General features: G+C 38.5%; 1 protein-coding gene across 2 annotated transcripts in view; it reads right to left on the bottom strand.

The window, feature by feature from the left end:
- The window catches only part of HECW1 (HECT, C2 and WW domain containing E3 ubiquitin protein ligase 1), a 452340-nt gene that overhangs the window by 179379 nt on the left and 247941 nt on the right, over positions 1 to 25020 (bottom strand). For both annotated transcript variants that reach the window (XM_004739366.3, XM_045089534.1), the window contains exon 5: positions 21172 to 21266. In XM_004739366.3, the coding sequence (XP_004739423.1) occupies positions 21172 to 21266 (95 nt within the window). The remainder of the gene's footprint in view (positions 1 to 21171; positions 21267 to 25020) is intronic.

The raw sequence follows: 25020 nt of genomic DNA, 5'->3' as shown, positions 1-25020 counted from the left end.
TGGGTGCCAGCTGGTTGTGTTCTGATTGCCTCCATTTTCTCAATGAAGGAAGACAGGTCATCAACTGACAGTGGAGGAGTGTTGAGGTTTGAGGAAAAAGAATAAAATGTGAAATAGCCTTTTCTAAGTATGGGAAAGGCAGAGTGCTTCTGGGGAGTACTAAAGGGCCCCTGAGGTTTGTGGTCAGAGACTAATGGAAGATTCTTCTGCTTCCTAGAAGCAAGTAAAGAGTAGATGGAATTGGGCTTAACCAGGACTGGGTTTAGCCACATGACAGTGACACAGCGATGAAAGGGGCAAGCAACAGATTGGAGTGATATATGGTAGAATCTTAGCCAGGGAGGAGAAAACATGAGTGCAATACGCAGGGTGGGGAAGTTCGCTGCAAAGTAGGGAGAGGATGGCCCAAGAGTCATGTAATCTTGGAACTGAGAATTTGGAAGTGATGCTGTCACTGGTGGTATGAAGGTGTGGAACAGAAGCATGGGAGTCCATGGTTGGAGTAGATTGGTGTTAGGAACTGAGAAGCCAGAGGGTGGCTCAGAGATTTCTTTTGTGTGATATGGAAACCATCATATCATCAAGAATAACAACAGAACTGCCTTTCAGCCCCATATCATAGTACAACTCTGGATGATAAGAACAGTGGCCACTGACTTTTGTCCATGCAGATACACAGACTTAGAAACCCAGAGAAGACAAATCCTGGACCCATCATGTCCAGAGTTCTGGACCCTAACTCTACATGAATAACCCTGCTGACCAGGAGTATGAACCCATCTCAGTTTTTGTTTTTATATCCCTGTGTATTGTTTGGGAAATACAGGGTAATTGGATATTTTAATATTTGGCAATGAATGAGGAAAGCATCAGGCCAATTTTAACATGTACAACCCAAGTAAGAAAAAAAAAAATTATGACAAAAATGGTATTATCGGGACGCCTGGGTGGCTCAGTGGGTTAAGCCGCTGCCTTCGGCTCAGGTCATGATCTCAGGGTCCTGGGATCGAGTCCCACATCAGGCTCTCTGCTCAGCAGGGGGCCTGCTTCCCTTCATCTCTCTCTGCCTGCCTCTCTGCCTGCCTACTTGTGATTTCTCTCTGTCAAATAAATAAAATCTTTTTTAAAAAAATGGTATTATCTGTTTCTTTATTCCATATTTCCCCCTATATTATTGTTTTTAAAATTTTAAGAGTGGGAACTAAATATATGAATGAGTAAAGGAAAAAATGCCCATACAACTGTTGCGTTTGGGTATCTTATTCCCAGCTTCAAAGACATACAGTTGGTAGGTCAGAGAGCAGGGATTTGAATCCAACTCTGTTTGCCTTCAGGATGTTCTTACTCCCTACTCCTATTAGCTTAAAAAGGTGTGTGCCCACACATGTACATGTGTACAGACTCGAGCACACACACACACACACACACACACACACACACACACACATATATGCACACCCAGAAACAATAATTGGCCCCCTGTGTTCTATACCTGGGATGTATGTTGCCCATATGTCCTTTTTAGTTCAAAGTGCTTCATCATGCACCATTGGAATGTCTGAGAGAACAATACAGACTCTTCCTAAGACAGGTTATCTGGGAGCACACCATAAACCACAGGATTGTTCCAGGTTACAGAGTAGCTCTTTGAAAAGTCAGATTCTCCTGCTCTTGAATAAACTTCCTCCTGAGAAGTCCCCTTTTCCCTCATCCAACAAAATCACCTTATATTATTAGCTCTTTAAGTCCTTAAGAAAAGGCAAACTAAAGAGTTAGACATAGCTAGAAAGAGTCTCAAAAGAGAAAGAATAATGATTTCAAATAGCTAGATTAAAAAAAAAACTTAATGTTAGCAATTTTAAGCAAGTTTTTTTTTAATCTGAAAGTGTAATACACATATATTGTATACTTGGCCAATAAAATTAAATTGGCTCCAGTTACAAGGAAATCTCAACAACCTGTTAGTGACTATATAGAAATGTATCTATTTGGATGTATAAATAATAGAAATTCCTACTCCTATTAGCTTAAAAAGGTGTTTGCCTGTGCATGTACACATGTACAGACACAGGCACACACACACACACACACACACACAGAAACACACAGACACACATACATCAAAGCATCAATGCTAAGATTCTACTGACCTCCTCTGAAATGCAGACAGAGTACCATTTTTCATAAAACATGGCTGCAGTCAAGAATGTGGGAGGAGAAATTATCCACAGCCCTGGGAGAGGTATAAGAAAATCCAGAGGATCAGACTTCCACTTTAGATCCTAGAGCTGCCTGATAATTATGGCTTCCCTTTGGTGGAAACACATATAAGGGCCTTGATACCACGGCAACATGCCTGAAGACTTTATTAATTTTAGGGTTTCTGCCACCTTTGTCGAAAGCAACACAGAAAAACTGCAAAGGACAAAAAGTAATTATCTCTCTGCATTAAAATGCAAGGAATGGATTCTGACTTTTTTTTTTTTTAAAGATTTTATTTATTTATTTGACAGAGAGAGATCACAAGTAGGTAGAGAGGCAGGCAGAGAGAGAGAGGAGGAGGAAACAGGCTCCCTGCCGAGCAGAGAGCCCGATGCGGGACTTGATCCCAGGACCCTGAGATCATGACCTGAGCCGAAGGCAGCGGCTTAACCCACTGAGCCACCCAGGTGCCCGGATTCTGACTTTTTGAAACTCTAATAAGACAGCATCTGGGAAGAGTCAGATCTACAAGTGTTGGTTGGCCCTGGCTTCCTGTTCAGCCACAGTGCCTTAAATTCATGTGGCTATTCAATTTCCCAGCAACATTTATTGAAGAAACTGTCCTTTTTCCATTGGATGTTCTTTCTGGCTTGTCAAAGATTAGTTGACCATAGAGTTGAGAACCATTTCTTGGTTCTCTATTCTGTTCCATAGATCTATGGGTCTGTTTTTGTGCCAGTACCATACTCTCTCGATGATTACAGCTTTGTCATAGAGCTTGAAGTCTGGAATTGTGATGTGACCAGCTCTAGTTTTCTTTTTCAACATTCCTTTGGCTATTTGGGGGTGTTTTCTGGTTCCATATAAATTTTAGGATTATTTGTTCCAGTTCTGTGAAAAGTATCAATGGTATTTTGATAGAGACTGCATTAAATTTGTAGACTGTTCTGAGTAGCAAAGACATTTTAACAATATTTGTTCTTCCAATCCATGGAATGTTTTTCCACTTCTTTGTGTCTCCCTCAGTTTCTTTTATGAGTGTTCTATAGTTTTCTCAGCACAGATCCTTTGCCTCTTTGGTTAGGTTTATTTCTAGGTTATTTTATGATTTTTGGTGCAATGGGGTCAACTCCTTAATTTTGCTTTCTTTTGTCTTTATTGTTAGTCTGTAGAAATGCAACTGAGTTATGTGCATTGATTTTATTTCCTGCCATTTTGCTAAATTCCTGTATGAGTTCTAGCAATTTGGGGGTGAAAGTTTCTGGATTTTCCACTTAAAGTATCATGCCATCTGCGAAGAGTGAGAGTTTGGTTTCTGCTTTGCCAATTTAAATACCTTTTATTTCTTTTTGTTGTCTGATTGCTGAGAAGAGGACTTCTAGTACTATGTTGAACAACAGTGGTGAGAGTGGGCATCCCTGTTGTATTCCTGACCTTACAGTAAAAGTTCTCAGTTTCCCCCCATTGAGAATGATAATCTCTGTGGGTTTTTCATAAATGGCTTTTATGATAGTGAGGTATGTTCCCTCTATCCCTACAGTGTGGAGAGTTTTAATCAAGAAAGGATGCTGTAGGGGCGCCTGGGTGGCTCAGTGGTTTAAGCCGCTGCCTTCGGCTCAGGTCATGATCTCAGGGTCCTGGGATCGGGTCCCGCATCAGGCTCTCTGCTTGGCGGAGAGCCTGCTTCCCTCTCTCTCTCTCTCTCTGCCTGCCTCTCCATCTACTTGTGATTTCTCTCTATCAAATAAATAAATAAAATCTTAAAAAAATAATAAATAAAATAAAAAAAAGAAAGGATGCTGTATTTTGTCAAGTGCTTCTTCTGCATCAATTGAGAGGATTATATGGTTCTTGTCCTTTCTTTTTTGATGTGCAGATGTTAAGCCACCCTTGCAGCCCAGGAATAAATCCCACTTGGTCACAGCCAATAATCCTGTTGACTAGTATCTTGGTGAGGATTTTGGCATCCTTGTTCATCAGGGATATTGGTCTGTAATTCTCCTTTTTTTGGGGGAGGCTCTTTGTCTGGTTTGGGATCAAGGTAATGTTGGCCTCATGGAATGAGTTGGGAAGTTTTCCTTCCATTTCTTTTTCTTTTCTTTCTTTCTTTCTTCCTTTTTTTTTTGAAACAGTTTCAGAAGAATAGGTATTAAGTTCTTCTTTAAATGTTTGGTAGAATTCCCCTGAGAAGCCATCTGGCCCTGAACTCTTGTTTGTTGGGAGATTTTTAATGACTGCTTTCAGTTTCCTTGCTGGTTATGGGTCTGTTCAGGTTTTCTATTTCTGTTTCAGTTTTATTACTTTTATGTTTCTGAGAATGCATCCATTTCTTCCAGATTGCTGAATTTGTTGGCACATAGGTGCTCATAATATGTTCTTATAATTGTTTGTATTTCTTCAGTGTTGGTTGTGATCTCTTCTCTTTCATTCATGATTTTATTTCATTTGGGTCCTCTCTCTTTTCTTTTTGAAAAGTCTGGTCAGGGGTTTATCAATCTTATTAATTCTTTCAAAGAACCACCTCCTAGTTTCCTTGATCTCTTCTAATGTTCTTTTGATTTCTATTTCATTGATTTCTGCTCTATTCTTTATTAATTCTCTTTTCCTGCTTGGTTTAGGCTTTACTTGCTTTTCTTTCTCCAGTTCTGTTAGGTATAAAGTTAGGTTTATATTTGAGACCTTTCTTGTTTCTTGAGAAAAGATTATATTGCTACATACTTCCCTCTTAGGACCACTTTTCCTGTATCCCAAAGGTTCTGAACTGTCCTGTTTTCATTTTCATTTGTTTCCATAAATTTTTAAAAATTTCCTGGTTCACCCATTCATTCTTTAGTAGGATGCTCTTTAATTTCCATGTATTTGAGCTCCTTCCAAATTTCCTCTAGTGTTTGAGTTCGTTTCAAACCATTGTGGTCTAAATATATGCAGGGAATGATCCCAATCTTTTGGTATCAGTTGAGAACTGATTTTTGACCTCATTTGTGATCTATTCTGGAGAATGTTCCATATGCAATCAAGAATAATGTATTCTGTTGCTTTAGGATGGAATGCTCTGAATATATCTTGAAGTCCATCTTGTCCAGTGTGTCATTCAAAGCTCCTGTTTCCTTGATCTTCTGCTTAGATGATCTGTCCTTTGCAGAGTGTTAAAGTCCCCTACTATTATTGTTTTATTATCAGTATGTTTCTTTAATTTGGTTATTAATTGGTTTATATAATTGGTTACTCCTATGTTAGTGGCATAAATATTTCCAATTGTTAGATCTTCTTGTTGAACATAATTTTTAGGTATGACGTAGTATCCTTCCTCCTCTTTTATTACAGTCTTTGGTTTAAAATCTAATTTGAGGGACGCCTGGGTGGCTCAGTTGGTTAAGCAGCTGCCTTCGGCTCAGGTCATGATCCCGGCGTCCTGGGATCGAGTCCCACATCGGGCTTCTTGCTCCATGGGGAGCCTGCTTCTCCCTCTGACTCTGCCTGCCACTCTGTCTGCCTGTGCTCGCTCTCGCTCTCTCTCTCTGACTAAATAAATTAAAAAATAAAATAAAATAAAAATAAAATCTAATTTGATTGATAGAAGGATTGCTACCCCAGCATTCTTTTGATGTTCATTAGCATGATAAATGGTTTTCCACCACCTCACTTTCAATCTGGAGGTGTCTTTGCATCTAAAATGAGTCTCTTGCAGACAGCACATTGATGGGTCTTGCTTTTTCATCCAATCTGATACCTGCTGTTTGGGCATTTAGCCCATTTACATTTAGAGTAACTATTGAAAGACAGGAATTTAGTGCCACTGAATTGCCTGTAAAGTACCTGTTTCTGTAGATTGTCTCTGTTCCTTTCCGGTCTATGTTACTTTGGGGCTCTCTCTTCGCTTAAAGGATCCCTTTTAATATTTCTTGCAGGACTGGTTTAATGATCACAATTTCTTTTAGTGTCTATTTGTCCTGGAATTTTTCTTTTTAAAAAATCTCTCCTCCTATTTTGAATGACATTCTTGCTGGATAACATTTTCTTAGCTGCATGTTTTTCTCATTTAGTCCCTGAATATATCATACCGGTCCTTTCTGGCCTGCCAGATCTCTGTGGAGGGGTACTCTGCCAGTCTAATTTTCTACCCTTGTAGGTTTTGAACCTCTTGTCCCATTTGCTTTTAGGATTTACTCTTTGTCTCTGAAGTTTGCAAACTTCACTATTATATTTTGGGGTATTGACCTATTTTTATTGATTTTGAGGGGGTTCTCTGTGCCTCCTTGTTTTGAATGCCTGTTTCCTTCCTCAGATTAGGAAAGTTCTCTTCTATAATTTGCTCCAGTATACCTTCTGCCCTCCTCTCTCTTTCCTCTTCTTCTGGGATCCCAATTATTTTAATATTGTTTCACTTAAAAGTATCACTTATCTCTTGAATTCTCCCCTCATGATCCAGTAGTTATTTCTCTCTCTTTTCTCAGGTTCTTTTCTCAGCTTTCTGTCTTAGGTATCACTAATTCTCTCTTCTGCCTCATTTATCCTACCAGTTAGAGTTTCCATTTTTATTACATCTCATTAATAGCTTCTTTTGATTTAGACTTGATTAGATTTTAGTTTTCTTTCTCCAGAAAGGGATTCTCCAATGTCTTCTATAGTTTTTCAAGTCTAGCTAGTATCTTTATAATCATTATTCTGAACTCTAGTTCCAACATCTTACTTATATTCATATTGATTAGGTCCCTGGCAGTCAGTACTGCCTTTTATTCTCTTTTTTAAGGTGAGTTTTTCTGTCCTGTCATTGGTGGAGAAAGTGGTTGATTTTCTATTTGTACAGTTATAGGTTTTCTTTTTCTTAGATTTTTGGTTGAGTTCACAGGTGTTCAGATGATTTAACAGTTGTTTAGCTGAATTCCTGGGACTATACAAAACTAAGGTCTCCTAATTTTAATATTAAAAACTTCTAAAAAAAAAAAACCAAACTTCTAGTGTTTCATGGCTAAGTGTTGTAATGTATGAGTATATATTTAGTTTGATGGATTGTGGAAAGAGGATCAAGCTCATGTAAATACAAAAAGAAAAATCCATATATGTAATTATATATATATGCATATATATGTATATGTATATGTATATGTATATGTATATGTATATCTACATCTACATCTGAATCTGTATTTCTATGGCCAAGGAGATAGGACTGGTGCTCTAAGATCAGCATTCTTCTCCTGTGTTGTTTCATTATAGAGTCCCAGAAAATCAGACTGAAATCCTTACATTTTAATATATATTAAATATATAATTATATACTTATGTGACAATATGTATTTCTATAAATATATAAAATATATATTATGTACAACAGTGGTGGATAGTGAGCTAGCTGTATGAATTCTCCTGGAGCACAGGCGCTGTACAACAGACAGCTAGAGTACACTTTGTCAAGTCAGCCCAAGGAAACAGTAGGTCTCTGTTATAAACTGACTTGTGTCTCACAAAATTCATATGTTCATAAGTCCTAACGTAACTATATTTGGTGATAGAGCCTTCAAAGAAGTAATTAAGGTTAAATGAAGTCTTTAGGGCAGATCCTTAATTCAATCAGACTGGCATCTTTATAAGTAGAGGAGGAGACACCAGAAATGCATGTGCAGAGAGAAAATGCCAGTGAGGAGGACACAGGGAAGAGGCCATCTGCAAGCCATAAAGAGAGGCTTCGGGAGAAACCAATCCTGCCAACACCTTCTCTAGGATGTCTAGCCTTCAGAAAGCTAGAAGAGAGAAAATAAATGTCTGTTGTTTAAACCATGCCATCTGTGGCATTTTGTTATGGCAGCCCTGCCCGCTAATACAGTCACCATGTTAGTCCTCTTTGGTGGTCAGGAATAGAAGTGAAGCTTATTGACATATAGAGGCATACATCAGTGGATTCAACATGCAAACCTTCATTTTCAACATTAATAGATCAGATCTATGGGTACAAGCTGCCTACTGTGGACATCTGCCCTTGAGAGGTTTGTGGTGGCTAAAGGCCCCACGGGCGTCCCTGTGGGCCTCAACAGGAATGACACTCACTATTTGGTTTAAGCAAGTATTCCTTACCATGGCAAGTCTCGATATTGAGAGTTTGCTTGTTTGTTTTAAAGGGTTTTTAAGGGGCGCCTGGATGGCTCAGTCGATTAAACATCTGACTTCAGCTCAGGTCATGATCCCAGGGTCCTGGGATCGAGTTCCACATCAGGGCCCCTACTCAGCAGGGAGTCTGCTTCAGCCTCTCCCTCTGCTTCTGCTCCTTTTCACGCTCACTCTCTCTCTTTCAAATAAATAAATAAAATCTTTAAAAAGAGAGTTTTTAAGAGTGCCTTTTTGATTGTTAAGTTTAAAGTACTTTTTGTTCAACCCATTTATGCAATAAATCACACAATATATATTTGAATAATAAAATAATAATGTGTCCTCACAATTATTGTGCCTATCATTTTATAGCTAATTAGTTTCCTTACTCACTTTCAACCACAATTTCCTCATACTTGGGACTGCATCTTTGATGTGTGGGCAATTTCCATATTCTTATATGCTTGAGAATATCCATCTTCCCTTGTCCTCACATATCTTTGACAGCTGAGACAGTAGAAAACAAAATGTTTTCTTTAAATACTCATCTTGCCACCGTTAATGCCATCATGAGTTCTATGCCATCTGTATATCTTTAGTGCTGTGGAGGAACATTCAAAGTTTCTTGGGTTTTGTTTTTTCCAAGTATCCTGGAAGTTTCTCCTGTTTGTTTACAGGATTCTTCAGTTTGAAAATTCTTGAAGATATTGTTCCACAGGCCTGCTGCATGCTGTGTTATCATTTTTCCTTCTTATTTATGCACTTACTAAATTTTCTACCATGAACATATATATGTATTTTACCATGAAATTCAGATATCTTAAATATGATTGAGATCAGAAACGTCTTTTATCTTTTATTTCATTGGCAATGCTTTTTTAAAAAATCCTGTTGTCCCTAGATTTGATCTCTAGATCCTTTTTATTCTTTCTCTATTTTTGTTTCTTATTTCCACTCAGTTTTAGGTGAATTTTCTTAGGTAGTCTTCTAATTCAGTGATTTCTTATAGCCTTTAGATCAGGCATCTGTGCCTGCTGTTTAAAGATGCCCCATTATCTTATAACCATCATTTCTTACGAAGTCATTCTCTTACCAAATTTCAAAGATACAATGTTGTTTTATATTTGCTTTCTAATTGGAGCATCTCTCTTTTTTAAATTGACTTTATTCTTCTTTAAGAGCAGTTTTAGGTTAACAGGAAACCTAAGCAGAAAGTACAGAGAGGTCTCATAAACTCCCAGCCCCTACACATACATAGCCTCCACCATCACCAACAGCTTCCATCTTTGTTGCAATGTATAAATCTACATGCTTCCCCATCATTTTCACTGAAAGTCCCTGGTTCACACTGGGGCTCACTCTTCGTGTTATATATTTTGTGGGTTTGAACAAATGTATAATAACATGCATGCATCCACCATTATAGTATCATATGGAATAGTTTCACTGCACTCAAAATTCGCTGGGCCCTTCCTGTTCGACCTACCCTTCCCAGAACCCCTGGTAATGACTCATCTTTTTACTGTCTCTCTGGTTTTGCTTTTTCCAGAATGTCGTATATTTGGAATTCTACAGTACATAATATTTACAGATTGGCTCCTTTCACTTAGCAATATGTATTTAAGATTCCTCCATGTCTTTCCATAGCTTGGTAGCTCATAATAATATTCTATGATCTGGATGTACCATAGTTTATTTATCCATGCACCTAATGAAATAAATCATCATTGCTTCCAAGTTTGGGCAATTATGAAGAAAGCTACTATAAACATCTGGGTGTAGGTTTTTGTATGGACTTAAATTTTCAACTTTTTGGATAAACACTACAGAGTGTGATCACTGGATCATATAGTAAGAGTTTGTTTGGGTTTGTATGGGACTACCAAACTGTCTTCCAAACTGTCTGTATCATTTGGCACTCCCACCAGCAAATGAGCATTCCTGTTGCTCCACATCCTTGTCTGTTGGCAGTGTTGTCTGGATTTTAGGCACTCTAAGAGGAATGTACTGATCTCCTTGTTTTAATTTGCATTTCCCTCTTGACATATGATATGGAGCATTTTTTCTTGTACATATTTGCCATCTGTGTATCTTCTTTGGTCTGGTGTCTCTTCAGATCTTTTGCTCATTTATAAATTGGGTTGCTCATTTTCTTATTGCTGATTTTAAGAGTTCTTTGAATATTTTGCATAACAGTCCCTTGTCAGATAAATCTTTTCCAAATATTTTCTCCCAGTGTGGTTGTCTTTACATTGTTTTGATGGAGCATCTTTTTATGTGCTTACTGGTGATTGTACTTTTTTCCCCTAAAAATGGACTTCAGGCTCTTTGCCTGTTTCTAAAATGGTTTCTTTTCTTTAAACAATATAAATGAGTTCTATGTAAATTAAAGAAGTTAGCTTTTTGCCTGATTTTTTAAATCAGTTTCTTCTTTTTGTTTTCTACTTCTTTACTTTTTAGAATGTTTTTCCATTCAGATTTTTTAAATGTATTGAATAGAATTTATTGCTACTTTTCATTTATGGTCTTAGGCTTTGTGTTCTGATTATAAAGAACTATTCCTCTCCAAGATTTCAAATTATACATGCCTTTTTTTTTTTTAAGAGATTTTATTTATTTATTTGACAGAGAGAGATCACAAGTAGGCAGAGAGGCAGGCAGAGAGAGAGAGAGGAGGAAGCAGACTCCCTGCTGAGCAGAGAGCCTGATGCGGGACTCGATCCCAGGACCCTGAGATCATGACCTGAGCCGAAGGCAGCGGCTTAACCCACTGAGCCACCCAGGTGCCCCTATACATGCCTTTTTTTAACTAGAATTTTTAAGTATTGAAAATATCTATCCATTTGTACATAAGGAATTAGGATTAATAAGAGGGTGTGATGCATATATATATATTTTTTTTTCAATAGTTTGTTTAGCTGCCATAATACCAATATGGTAAAATCTCTCTTTCCCACACTGATTTTAAATATAACCTTAACTGTTAATTAAGTTTCCCAATATCCTGGGGTCTATTTTCGTACTCTCTTCTCTTCCATTGTTCTATTAGTCTCTTTCTTCATTAACAATTTTAATTATTATAGCTTCATAGCCCTTTTAATTTCTGGCAGGCTAGTCTTTCCTTATTATTTTCATTTCCCAAAACCATTATAATGTTTCTCACATATTGGGTCTGATGAAGCTAGGGTTACTTTGCTATCAAAACCATCTTATTTATACTTTAATTGCAGTTGTGTTGAATTTTAAATTAATTTACAGGGAATTTATATAGGTTAAATACTGCTTCTGAAACAAAAATACAGTTCATCTTTGCATATATTTAAATATTCTATTATCCTTCATTAGTTCTAAATTTTTCATTAAATTGGTCTTGTACAGGAGTGCCTGAGTGGCTCAGTTGGTTAAGTGTCTGCCTTCAGGTCAGGTCACCCTGGGGTCAAGTCCCGCATTGGGCTCTCTACTCAGTGGACAGCCTGCTTCTCTCTCTCCCTCTGCCTCTTCCCACCCACACTCATGCTCTCTCTCTCACTCTCTCTTGCTCTATCTCAAATAAATAAATACAGTCTTTAAAAAAATAAAAAATAAATTGGTCATGCACATTTTTTCTACTTTCACTGAGATATAATTGACATATAACATCATGTGAGTTCAGCCTTTTTAGATCCCACATATGAAATCATATAGTATTTGTCTTTCTTTTCTGGCTCATTTTTCTAGCATGATGTCTTTGAGGTCCATCTATGTTCTCACAAATGGCAGGATTTTCTTTTTCTCATGTCTTAACAATATTCATCTATCTATCTGTCTATCTCATAAAATCTTCATCCATTCATCTATTGATAGACAATTAGGTTGCTTCCATATCTTGGCTATTGTGAATAATGATGTGGTGAACATTTGAGTGCAGATAACTCTTTGAGATCATGGTCTTGCACATTTCTTACTGAGATATTTTATTATTTTTTTTGGTTAATCTAAAATGAAAACCTTTTTTTCCATTATGTTTTCTGATTGGCTTTTCTTTGCTTATAGTGGAGCTATTAATTCTTATATATTAGAGATAATTTATTGTTTCTAAGAGTCTCAATCAATTATTTTACATAATACAGTCAAGTCATTTATAAGTGATGATAATTTCGTTTCTCTTTCCAACATTGAATCTTCATTTCTTGCCTATGTTTTCTGGGGAACCACTAGAAATGGTTTCATTAAAGTTGAGAACAAGACAAAGAGCGCTATTAATACCTCTAGTAATACCACTATTACTTAGCATTGTTCTGAAAGTACAAGCATCACTAAGAGAAAGAAATGTCAGATGATTTTTTTGTATCTATAGAAAAGATGATGTGGTTTTCTGTTCACATAGTATAATAATAATGAGGCAAATTTATAACTTGGGTATAATTCTTTATTTTAATAATACTTTTGAAATCTATTTGCCAATATTTAACTTAAGGATTTTATATTTATATTCATCAATAAGACTGACCTATAGTTTTCTATTTAGTGCTCTTTTTGACAGTTCTGGTTTCAGTGTTATGGTGGGTAAGGAAAATTATTTAGAAGTTTTTTTCTTTCTTTTTGCTCTAGAATGTTTAAACTGTATCTGACTTACTTATACCTCAATCATTTGAAAGACCTCACCTATGAATTCATTTTGCTTTGTTTTAGGAAGAATAAATACTTTTTAGTTTGTCTACTCTGTGCCAAGCTCCCTGCCTCTAATCCCTGGACATCAACATTTGTATCCTACTGCAAAAGAAAAACAAAAAGATTTCTGTTTAAGAGGCCTTCATTTAATTTTGATGTCCTCCTATATCAGGCTCATGGGGTACATTCATGTCTAGATTCATCTCTTTTCTAGATTTGTGTGCCTTATCTAGGTATTTACTACCTGTTTCCTTTCATTAAAAACATTCTTGGCTTTACGTAGGGTTGCCAAAGACTAGGGTGTTTACTCCAATAAAGGCAAAGGTGGACTTTTAACAGTACAAATCCTGACAAATTAGGTCTCCATATCAGCAAAGAGTGATAGGGGTGTTTTCTCTAACAGTGATGAGCTTTTTGGGACGATGAACCCTGTTCAGAATCTGATGAATGCCTGGGATCCTCCCCTAGGACATGCATGAACACATCCATATAATATCAGAGCTTCACAGACATCCCAACTCCAGTGTAAGAACACGGCTCTTACAAACACAGAGAGGATCTCCACTTCCCATGAGTGATATGTGTCTAGTATTTTCAAATGTGGTTTCTATGGAAAAATGCAGAGAATGTTATTTGGCACTTGCTTCTTACAACCCAGGAAGGAAGGATGTAAACCACCCCAATGCCAAAACAAAGCTGGTAGAAGAACCTTATCAGGAAACACCTCCAGACTCAAGACCCCAAAATTCCACTTTAAAATAAGCTCTGAACCTCTTCCACTGAAATAGAACAAATTTCTTAATGTTGGGCCACAATGGAATCCAAACTTTCAGGGTACCTTTTTAAGAAGTATGACTGTGGGCAGGACCTGCATAAATTCTCTAGAAGAGGATGTTTGGTGTGGTTGTGATTTCCTTTCCTCTTACTTCTGTTTGACAAGAATGAATCCATCTGATGTGTTAGCCAAAATACAAATGTCTAAATGTTCCCCTGCTTTAGTCTAATCAAAACCTCAAGGGACTGAAGATATGCATATGAATAACATGCCCCTACACATGGGCAAAACAGTATAGAAAAAAAATAAAAATAAAGGGCTCGATCAAATCCTGGCCGTGATTTGGTCTGTTCCACTTAGAAAGCCTTCCATCATGTTCTGGGCATGCTCATCTTTGGTCCTCCCAAAGTGCCCTATGTGTCCATTCCCACAGCACTTAGAATAGTCCTTTGTTATTGCTTGTTTTCTTGTCTGTTTCCACACTACTCAACCTCATCCCAGGCACATAGCTTCAAGAGGATGGGCATTTATTCTGTTCAGTTTTGGATGACTAGTGGTCAACACAGAAGAGCTCACTAATAAAGAAATAACTGCATGAATGAATTATGGAAGCAGTAGGCTACACAAAGGTGTACAAAATAACTATGTTCTCAGCAAAACTCCAAGGTGGGGGAACCAGAGTGCTGCATATATTGGGGAGGGTTGCATCTGAGGAGGTGGGAGTGGTTTCTGCGGAAAGAGGATTAGAGGCAAGAAGCTCTGAGCACCATAAAACAATTTGCCAGGTTAGGAGTGAGACAAAACTTGGCTACAGATTCTCAAATACAAGAAATGGTATGTTATGTCAATAACCATAAAATTGGTTCAGGGGATGAAAAGGTTAACAACAACAACAACAACAAAAACCACTAACCACCAAATTCTCCCTATTCCTCTGAGAAACCCCTTTCCCAGTGCACCCTAGACTTTGTGAAATGGAGACAGACTTTAAAGTCACAACAGTCAGGAGATCTTGTAAAATACCCCCTTATAAAATCATCCTATAGCTTGCTGGTAAATGGATAAGACAGATCCTTTGCATGTAAATAAATCATGCAAGAAGTTTTAGGAGGAGCATTCAAGTTTACATTTGTTGTGTTTTATTTGTAGCATTTGGTTTATGGCTTCTACAAATCAAAACGTTTTCTTAAGTTCTCTCTGAAAGAAAGGCTAAGAGGTATAGATATAAAGGAAAGAAATGAAAAATTAGAATAATGTACAGTCTAATCACGTCAGACTTATTGCCCTTCTAGCGTACCTGAGATTATTGCATTAAGAATCTGATTTTCAGAATATTAGGGACTAAGCCTCAGAATTTCATGTCAACATAGGATTTTTGATGAAGTTCTTTTCTAATGCCTGGTTCGATAGGTACTGGTGACAAGCAACAAAAATGAATTATGGATGTGTTAGTAAGAAAACAGACAAAACAGAATTAATTCACAAATGACTCCTATGGCTATTATAAATTCCACATCCAATTATAAAATAAACATCATGTCACCTTCCCAAAATGTCATGGGGCCAGGTTTCTAGAATCAGAATGGGAAAAGAGGGCAGACTGAGGGATATGATTGTAGGGCACAAGTCTAGGGAGATCGCAAAAGGCTCAATTCTGACGAAAACTTTACAAGACCCAGTTTTCTTATGATTTAAAAAAAAGGGCTCCGAACTTTCCTCAAGTCCTTCTTCCACTGTGTAGAGGCAATTCTTTACACAGCACAACTCACATAAAGAACTAAAATTATGAAAAAGAAGCCCTTTGGGAAGTGCTGCTATCCCAAGATCTGCTCAAGGCTGCCTGTGCCGGGTCTCTCGTGGATCCAATGCTAAGGTCACTCCAGCATCGCGGTGCCGTCCCTCCCACTTAACAAGAGGGATGAACTCTTACTCCTCCTTTAATTTTGGGACTACTTCATGACAGACTGGGGCTGAAGCTGAGACTCCCTGTGGACACACAGGATGAAGGGGACCCTTTGGTAAACTGGGAGACCTTCACCCCCAAACTGATGATACATTGCCATGGATGCTTACCAAGAAGGCCTCCATTCAGCAACTAGTCTTGCCACTTCATCTCTCCCAATAATAAACCACAAGATCATTTCACCCTCTTTAATGAAGCTGATCAAATGATCGGTTCATGTCTAACAATTCTGTTTGATAGTTGCTCCCATCAGTCACTTGCCTGTGAGTTAATTTAGCAACTAATTTGGCCAGAGTGTTTTCCAGGAGGTTTGTAACTTTAAGGTAGCTATTCTATAGTTATTTTTAATGATTTAAAATATTTTTTTCTGAAAAATCTGCTTTAAAACTCCCAAGACAAATATTACTAGAAAAAAGTTTAATGACTTGGAGTTTGGGGCTATTTTTCAACTATTAGTTCAATGGCCATTGCAGGAGACCCAGACTGCAAAGAAAATCTTAACCTGATCTTATTTTATTTTATTAAAGATTTTATTCTAGAGAGACAGAGAGAGCATCAGTGGGGAGAGGGGCACTGGGGAAGGGTCAAGGAGAGGGACAAGCAGACTCCACATATCCAGGTTCCAGAGTTTGGAGCCTGATGGGGGCTCAATCTCAGGACCCTGAGATTATGACCTCAGACAAAACCAAGAGTCAGCCACTTAACTGATTGAGCCACCTGGGTACCCCATGAACCTGATCTTACTTTAAAGTAATAATAGCCCACATTTCTAGACAAATGGCCTATTCAGTTTTGTTTTGTTTTGAAATAGGAGAATGTGAACTCTACCTCTGCTGGGTGGTCTGACAAAGCAAATGAATGTGTGAACATGAACTGACAGAAAGATATCTCGAGTTCTGGCAGTAAACTTTGCTTTGAACTTTCTGCTGTTCAATTATTACTGAAAGCTTGGCTGCAGAGACACTGGATCAAAGTGGTAGAAGAAGGAGCAGAAATGGATATGTTCACTTCCAATTTCTCACTGAGAAGGCCAGAAGATACTAATAGGTAGCCAGAAAATAGCAATGTGAGTTAGGGATTAAAAACAATCCAGAATAACAAAATTCTGATGAGATTTCTATAAATTAAAATCTTGATGAAGACTGAGGAGGAATATACTCCTGTCTAAACGGAAATCTGGGGAACCAGCTACAGCAGGCCCCAGATACAGCAGGAACGAACATCCCCAGCTGACCCCTTTCTGCGGTGGCCCTTCCACACTCCCTGGACCCTGTTTCCCCATCCTGCCACAGATATGTCTCCACCAACCGCCTATTTTCTGTATCCAGAGGCTACAGTCCCCGGGCCTTGTCACGTTTGGGGATGAGGGAGCACATGGTGGTCCTCCACTGCATGTGCAGTGAAGGCTCCTCAGGGACCTGGAAAGCAGATGTGCAGAGCATACACTGAGAACAGGGACATGTTGCATCTGAATCTCATGCCCCGTAGAGAACCCAGCAGGTGGATGGAGAGCTCTCTCCCGAGCCCACTAGTAGATCCCACTGGAGGATGCCGCTTGGTCCACAAAAAGGGAAGGGAAGATGATGGAAAAACCTGTGTGGAAGCATGGACCTGAAGGGAAAGCTGGAAAATTCACAGTGTGCTGAGCAGAGGACAATTTACCGAAAATAGCAATGTGAGTTAGGGATTAAAAAAAAATAATAATAAATAAATAAATAAATAAATAAATAAAATAATGCTCTTGAAAAAGTTCTACTAAAATCTGGAAGTGCTAGGAAAGTTGTTACTAATTTAATCATCTTATGTATCTTGTATTTAAAAATCAATAAATTGAAAAATTAGGTTTAAAAAAAAATCCAGAATAACAAAATTCTGATGAGATTTCTATAAATTAAAATCTTGATGAAGACCAGGGGTCTTTTGGCAAACTGGGGAGATTTCTGTCCTTCAATGTATAAATAGGGAGAGGAAAAAAAAATACCACGAGGCTTATAAGAGGGACTGTAATGCACAGGAAAAGGAAGCAAAAATACTGAGAGAAAGAGCTTATTTTAAACATGATTTTCTACAGAAAATATAAGTAAAATATAAAATACATGTTAAGTGCTCCCAATAAGATGCAAACAGTATGAAAAACAAAGTACGGGGTGATATATGGCAAAAAAAATAAGTAATTCGTATATTGTTTAGCTCTAACACAATGTAGGTCTCCTTCTCTGTCACAGCCCCACACCTCTGCACTTGCCGTCCTTCTGCCAATGCCTTACCTTCCTCCAGGGCCTCGTAACTCCCTTCCACAGTGCCCACACACCACCTCCTCCCAAGGCCTTCCCAGTTGCTGCAGGCACTGCCTCATGGCTTACACCAGCCCAATGGGTTTTCACAGCCCAGCACCAGACACTTCAAAGAGTATTTATAATTCACAACAGAATAACCATGAGTTCTCAATGCTGGGATTTGTATTTCATTTACTCCCATACCCCTTACTCATCATATTTTCTGATACACAATTAAGAATAATAAACAGATGAGAGCCTTGGAAAGATAAGGATAGGTGACATCTTTCCCCACCCCCGACTGGGACCTCAATGACTGTCAATAGGACAAAGGCAAAGGATAAGATGGAATGAGAAAATGAGAAAAGGAACTAAAACATACTGAGAACCTGCTGTGCTCAAAATATTGAAGTGCTGGTTATATACTAACAGGGCATTTGGCATCTTTTCCCCCTTTTCAAAAAATTATACTTTTAGATTATTGCCACAAACTAACTCATTGATCCTTGGGACATGACATAATGGCTATTGGCAGCCATCTTTGGATGGAAAATGGAAGCCATCATTGGAAAATGGGTACTCAGAGTTTATTGGCAAATTGATTTTGGAAAACTTGAATAGCATTTCCCCTTAGAAAAAGTTTGCATAAGTCCTTAGACCAGATGCCGCTAGATTATTTCAGAAACAAAACTGAGATTTGTTTCAGCTCCATAACCAGATAGCCAAATGGTCCTGTAACCAAAATGGTACTTCCTGCCTATCTCACAGATGTGCTGTGAACCAACTAAAATTAGGCAAGTGAAACTCCTCTGAAGAGTGCACCATGCTATAAGAGCCAGTAGTTTAACTATTATAAAACCCAAATGCATATTAAAATACTGTCTCCAGGAAAATGCATGCTCCCTCTGCAAATGACTCCAACATGGCAGTGGGTAGACGACTCTGTTCCCGGCTTCATTTGGCCTTATGATCTGAGGCTCACGTGCGTGGGGATTAAAAGAGAAACAAAAGTTGTCGACCCAAGTGTCTACTGATTTATGTGAGAAAATCATTATGGAGATAATCATCAGGATGACGGCAACATGTCAACACATTTCAAGATGTCTGAGTATAAGCAATGGTAACACAAGAGGAGTAACCAAGATGAGGTCAAGGCTGACTCAGATTCAATGCTGTCTCCTCTACTTTTTGTCAAATAATAGGCTGAAGCTGTTTCTCTCCTCAGCCTGTTTCTCGTCAGCAGCCCCTGGAAAGCCTGTTTGTTGAGAGTTTATCCCACTTGGTAAAGCCTGTCCACTGTGCAATTCTGGCAGTTTCCAGGGAGCTGGCACCTTATTTTCTTTTAGGCTTAAACTGTACACCTGCATTCCTGTAATCACATGTCTTGTATTGGTCTGAGAAGCAGATGACATCTGGAGTCCCCAGGAGGCTGAGTTCAGAGAAGCCACATGTTCCAGAGAGCCTTCTCCAAAAAGCAATCCTAAAGATTCCAGGGCTGCCCAAGCTCCCTCACGGCACCACTCATTTCAGCCTTGAACCAAAAAGGCTCGTCCATCATTGAGCAAAGCCCCTTCTGGCTGAGAAGTCAGTGTGCCTGCAGAGAAGCTGCCTCATTGTGTGACATGCTGTGCCTGTGCCCGTGCCCGGAAGGCTTTTCCTGTGTCAGTTGCCTCCACTTCCGGGCTCTTTTCTTCCTTATCTGCTGTGTGCTCAGGGCCTCCATGCTTTGTCCGCCTCGCCTCTGGTCAGTTCAGTACCAGCTCCAGCTTGGCCGACTCCGTTTAGCTGACCCTCCTGACTGAACAACTGGCCACTTCCATCAAAGCCTCTTTGGCCTTTCCAGGCACCCTCTTTTTGATACTTTCCCACATGTTGGGCCCACCATGGGGGGTATCTGGCATTCTGGGAATACTTCCCCAAAACACTTTCATTCCTGTCCTATCCAGTAAAATGACAGACATCACCTTCCAATCTGTCTGGCTAGTGTAGGAGAAAATGGTATAACCAGTGAGAAGTACAGATGGTCCCTCTCTCTCCCCTCTCCTGCTGCCTGCTGTATGTCATCCGACAGGGAGCCCTGGGACGCCCTCTCCAGCCAGCATCCAGTTCTGCACCAATTATCCGGATTGAGGCAGCCCAGCCTGTGGTCCCAAGCCCTGCCTACCTTGGTTATACCACCAAGGACTCAAGTCACTCATTTTCCACACCTTGAAGGACTGACTTAGGAAACAGCAAAACCATGTCTTTTAGGGGTAAAGGTCTTTCCAAATCATTCATACTTCACTTTAAGTTTACTCACTGGAGCCAAGTGTGGGGCTTGAACTCACAACCCTGAGATCAAGACCTGAGCTAAAATCAAGAGTTCAATGCCTAACGGACTGAGCTACCCAGGTTCTCTTTTTACATAGGGGAAACCAAATCTTTTTTACTTACACGCCACCCTGACAAAGCCCTCACCGGTTTTTGGTCAGCCTCTCCCACTGACTAATCTTTATCTTATGTGAAAAGGACATGAAATGCCACCTGAAGGTAAATTTCAGCTAATCAGATGCATTAAGAACAAAGGTCAGCAGCACCAGAAAGATGCAAACTAGACTGTAATTTAGGAAAAGGCAGCATTTGTTACTGGAGTACTGAGCAAAACCAGAGGACAACAAACAAAAGACGTGACTTAAATCTCTGGTCTGCAGCTGTGAGCTTAGGTCCATTACTTAGGCATATCGGACAGTTTCCTCATTCATATAAAGGAAAAAATGACCAGTGATTCTAGTCTCTTCTAGGCCTACCATTTTATAATTTTATGAACCAAATCAGTCTGAGATTATAAATTTCTATTCCATAAATTTCTTTATAAGCTTAAAAAGAAATTAAAACATATGGAAATATAAATCCTTAAAAACCAAGGAATTTTTAAAAATGCACACCAGAGAAACACTTGTTCCTCACACTTGTGAAGCATGAATCTATTGCAAACATCTCACTACTAAAGCTTAACATTTCACAAACAAAAAGTGGTATGATTTTAATAAGTTTGCCTTTGGCTCTCCTTCCTCCTCACTATTCTGTCTACTTATAATCTATCTATCTATCTATCTATATCTATATATATATAATCCATATGCCCATATGTGTATATAAACATACACACACACACACGAAGTGGGAGAAAGCAAAGAAGCACCAAGATTAGCTCTGACCAAAGAGGAAGAAATGGGACTTACAGGAGCTGCGGAGTTTTTGACTGTGACACTGGGGGTGGTGGCTCGCAGGGCTCCACTCACACCGTGGTAGTATTTGAAGCAGATCTTAGTTTCAGCTGAAAAATAGAAATCAAATGGTACTGAGAACTAGGGTATGATCCAGAAGAGATAACCATTTCCAGAAGGACACCCCCAGAAAATGACCCGTAATTCCTCCCATGAGCCAAGCAGTTCTCATCTGCTGATGCTTATTCGACATGTGGCTCTGTGGACAGGTCTGACATCTCCCTAAAAATGTGTCCTCAAAAATTTCTCTTTGTACCCAAGTGAAATCCATTATTTCAACTTCTCTGCATTCATCCAATCCTGCATTGGGCTCTCTGCTCAGCGGGGAGCCTGCTTCCCCCCTCTCTCTCTGCCTACTTGTGATCTCTCTCTCTGTCAAATAAATACATAAAATCTTAAAAGAAGAAACAGTGGACTAAAACAGCAACCATTTATTTTAAAAAAAAAGTTATTTGTAATAAACCTTTACTTCTGAGATTCTAGCTGGTGTGATGCCTACCACCAGGCTGTTCTGTAATTTTGGTTATTGAATTCATTGTGATTACTATCTTAGCAACTTGGAGGACGACTTTGAGAAGTTACTGAGATACATGGATGGAGGCATATTTTCTAAACTGTGATACTCATTAATGATAACTTATTTGCATCACAATTTGTTTTTCTTCAAAGTCCTTTCTATGTAAGTAGGAAAGATATGGCCATGGGGGTCCACACTGCCTGGGTTTGCCTTTTGGCTCCATTCCTGACAATCTGTGAGACAAGAAGCAAGTCCATGACCTCCCTTACTCCATGCTTCCTGTAAAATAAATAGAACTAACAACAGTACCTACTTCATAAAGTATTGGATAAGCAAATAAAGTTCTTAGAGTGCAAATAATGCATGATAACTAAAGACAAAATCTGTGGCCAACCTGGGTCTAGTTTATTTGAAGGTGACTTGCTTTTCCCAATTTACTGTTTGTAGGATTTTTCTTTTAAATTTGAAAAATTTGCCAGGCTATGTCTTAGCCCCTTACTTAATTTTGTTTGGAACAACATGAGAAATCCCAAATTTGAGATCCTGTTTCTCAAGTCTGGGAATCTGTCATCAGACTCAATGTTTCGAAAAAAAAATGTCTATAATTTTCTTAGCTTGCATTTTAGATATGCTCATTATGGAAAATATGGACAGTGAAAAGTATAAAAAAACTTCTATGAGTGTTTTTATGCATATCTGGGAGTATAAGCTTAATACTATATGTAATGTAGTAAAATAATAATGTAATAATACTGCATTTTAAAAAGTTAACATTAAACAGATAGGTTCAACTATCAAATCTTTGTTGGTGACATTCATTGTTTTACGGAATCATTGACTTGATTTGTAATTGTAGTATTCATGTAATTTTGAAAATTTGGGCTCTTCCCTAAAAATGAATGACTTTTTGAAAATTATGTTGAAGTTCAAGTTTGTTCCCTAGTATAACGGAGCAAAACTTGCTGGTTATCTTTCCAACATCCATTCTCCCTTTCCTCCTTAATACAAAAATCTCTATTTTATTTTGAATGGTAATGTCCAGCTAAAGCACTATATTTTGGAGCCTCCCTTGCAGAAAACATTTCTGTTGTTTTCCACTGTTATTTGGGATTTCTGTTATCTGTAAATTTTACAATATAGAAAGCTTGCTTACTTTTTCTTTATTTTTTTATACTTTCATTTTTTTATTTACAGAGTTCAAGCACAAGTTAAAAGCACAATTGGTTCTTGACACAGAAGATATGAGTACTGCAATATTATTCCGTAGAAGATGTGAATATTTTAAGGATTCCCCTTCCTTGTGGGCAAAATGCTTCTCAAAAAGCACTTTATACTTTCATCAGGAAATGTAGCCCTTGTTAATATTAAGTATTATCAATTAAGTATAAGTTTAAGTAGTATTTCATCTTTATTTCATGTATTTGATTAGTAGTGAGATTAAGCATTTTTTCATCAAATCTTTTTTTTCTTTAAAGATTTCATTTATTTATTTATTTGACAGACATAGATCACAAGCAGGCAGAGAGGCAGGCAGAGAGAGGAGGAAGCAGACTCTCTGCTGAGCAAAGAGGCTGATGTGGGGCTCAATGCGGGGCTCAATCCCAGGACCCTGGAATCACAACCCAAGCCGAAGGCAGAGGTCTTTTTTATTTTTTTTAAGAGAGAGATCACAAGCAGGCAGGCAGAGAGAGAGAAGGGGAAGCAGGCTCCCCGCTGAGCAGAGAGCCTGATGCGGGGCTTGATTCCAAGACCCTGAGATCACAACCTGAGCCGAAGGCAGAGGCTTAACTCTCTGAGCCACCCAGGTGCCCCGAAGGCAGAGGTCTTAACCCAGTGAGCCACCCAGGCACCCCTCATCAAATTTAATTAGCCATTGTATTTACTTTTTTATCCATTGAACTGTACTTGTCAAGACTTCCCACCACCTGGATGACACTTGGGTGCTCACTTTTTAGTGGATATGCTCTTTTAGATACACCAATACTTTCCATTTCCCTCCTGTCATTCTTTTCTTGCAGTGATTTTGCATTACTGTTGATTGCCTTTTAAGCTCTTGGTGGACAATCTTACAACCCAGTTCTGTATTCTTCAAGGCACCTCACAGTTATCTGCACATTGTTAGGTATACACGTCCAGACCCAGTCCTGCTCCAGCCTGTAGGTTAGGGATTAGGAGGGAACACTGAATAAAGCAGTGAGCCTATATAGCTAGGCAACCTCACTGAGCTGGTGCAATTTAAGTTCCTCTTCTTGTAGGTGCCATGACATCAGCTTGATGGGGCCAGTGGCTTCAGCTCAAGCACAGCTGGGTGGAAGGAAATTTTACGTAACAGGCATTTCTAAACAGGCATTACTAGCTTTCCTTATGAATAAGATTATTCCAATGTCTTTAAGTAAGAAAGGTCAATGTAGATAAGAGCCATATGATCCTCTCAAAAAAAGCATTTGACAAAATACAGTATCCATTCTAGATAAAAACAAAGAAACCAACAACGTAGGGATAAATGCAACATACTTCAACATCATAGTGATATGTGAAAGACCCAGGGCTAATATGACCTTCAAAGGGGAAAAACTGAGAGCTTTTCCTCTACAGTCAGGAATAAAACAGAGATGTCCACTCTCACCATAACTATTTAATGCAGTACTGGAAGTCTTAGCCTCAGTGATCAGACAACAAAAAGATATAAAGGCAACAAAACTGGCAAGGGAGAAGTCAAATTTCACTACTTGCAGACAACAGTACTCTATGTAGAAAACCTGAAAAAATCCACCCCCCCAAATGCTAGAACTAATATATGAATTCAGCAAAGTTGCAGGATATATGATCAATTAAGAAATTTATTGCATTTCTATACTCCAATAATGAAGCAGCAGAAAGAGAAATCAAGGAATTGATCCCATTTATAATTGCACCAAAACGCATAAGATACCTACAAATAAATCTAACTAAAAAGGTAAAAGATCTGCACTCTGAAAACTACAGAATACTTAAGGAAGAAATAGAACACAACACAAAGAAGTGGAAAAGCATTTGATGCTCATGGATTGGAAGAACAAACATTGTTAAAATGTCTATACTACCCAAAGCAATCAACACATTTAATGCAATCCCTATCAAAATACCACCAGCATTTTTCATAGAGCTAGAACAAAGAATCCTAAAATTTGTATGGAACCACAAAAGACCCTGAGTAGTCAAAGCAATCCTGAAAAAGAAAAGCAAAACTGGACACACCATGATTCTGGACTTCAAGCTTTATTACAAAGCTATATTCACCAAGACAG

The sequence above is a fragment of the Mustela putorius genome, unplaced genomic scaffold (genome assembly GCF_011764305.1).
Source record: "Mustela putorius furo isolate JIRA1106 unplaced genomic scaffold, ASM1176430v1.1 tig00003845_pilon_pilon_pilon, whole genome shotgun sequence".
NCBI classification, from domain to species: Eukaryota; Metazoa; Chordata; class Mammalia; order Carnivora; family Mustelidae; genus Mustela; species Mustela putorius.
The sequence above is the reverse complement of the archived record's forward strand: the minus strand, read 5'-3'. Positions and strand labels throughout refer to the sequence as shown.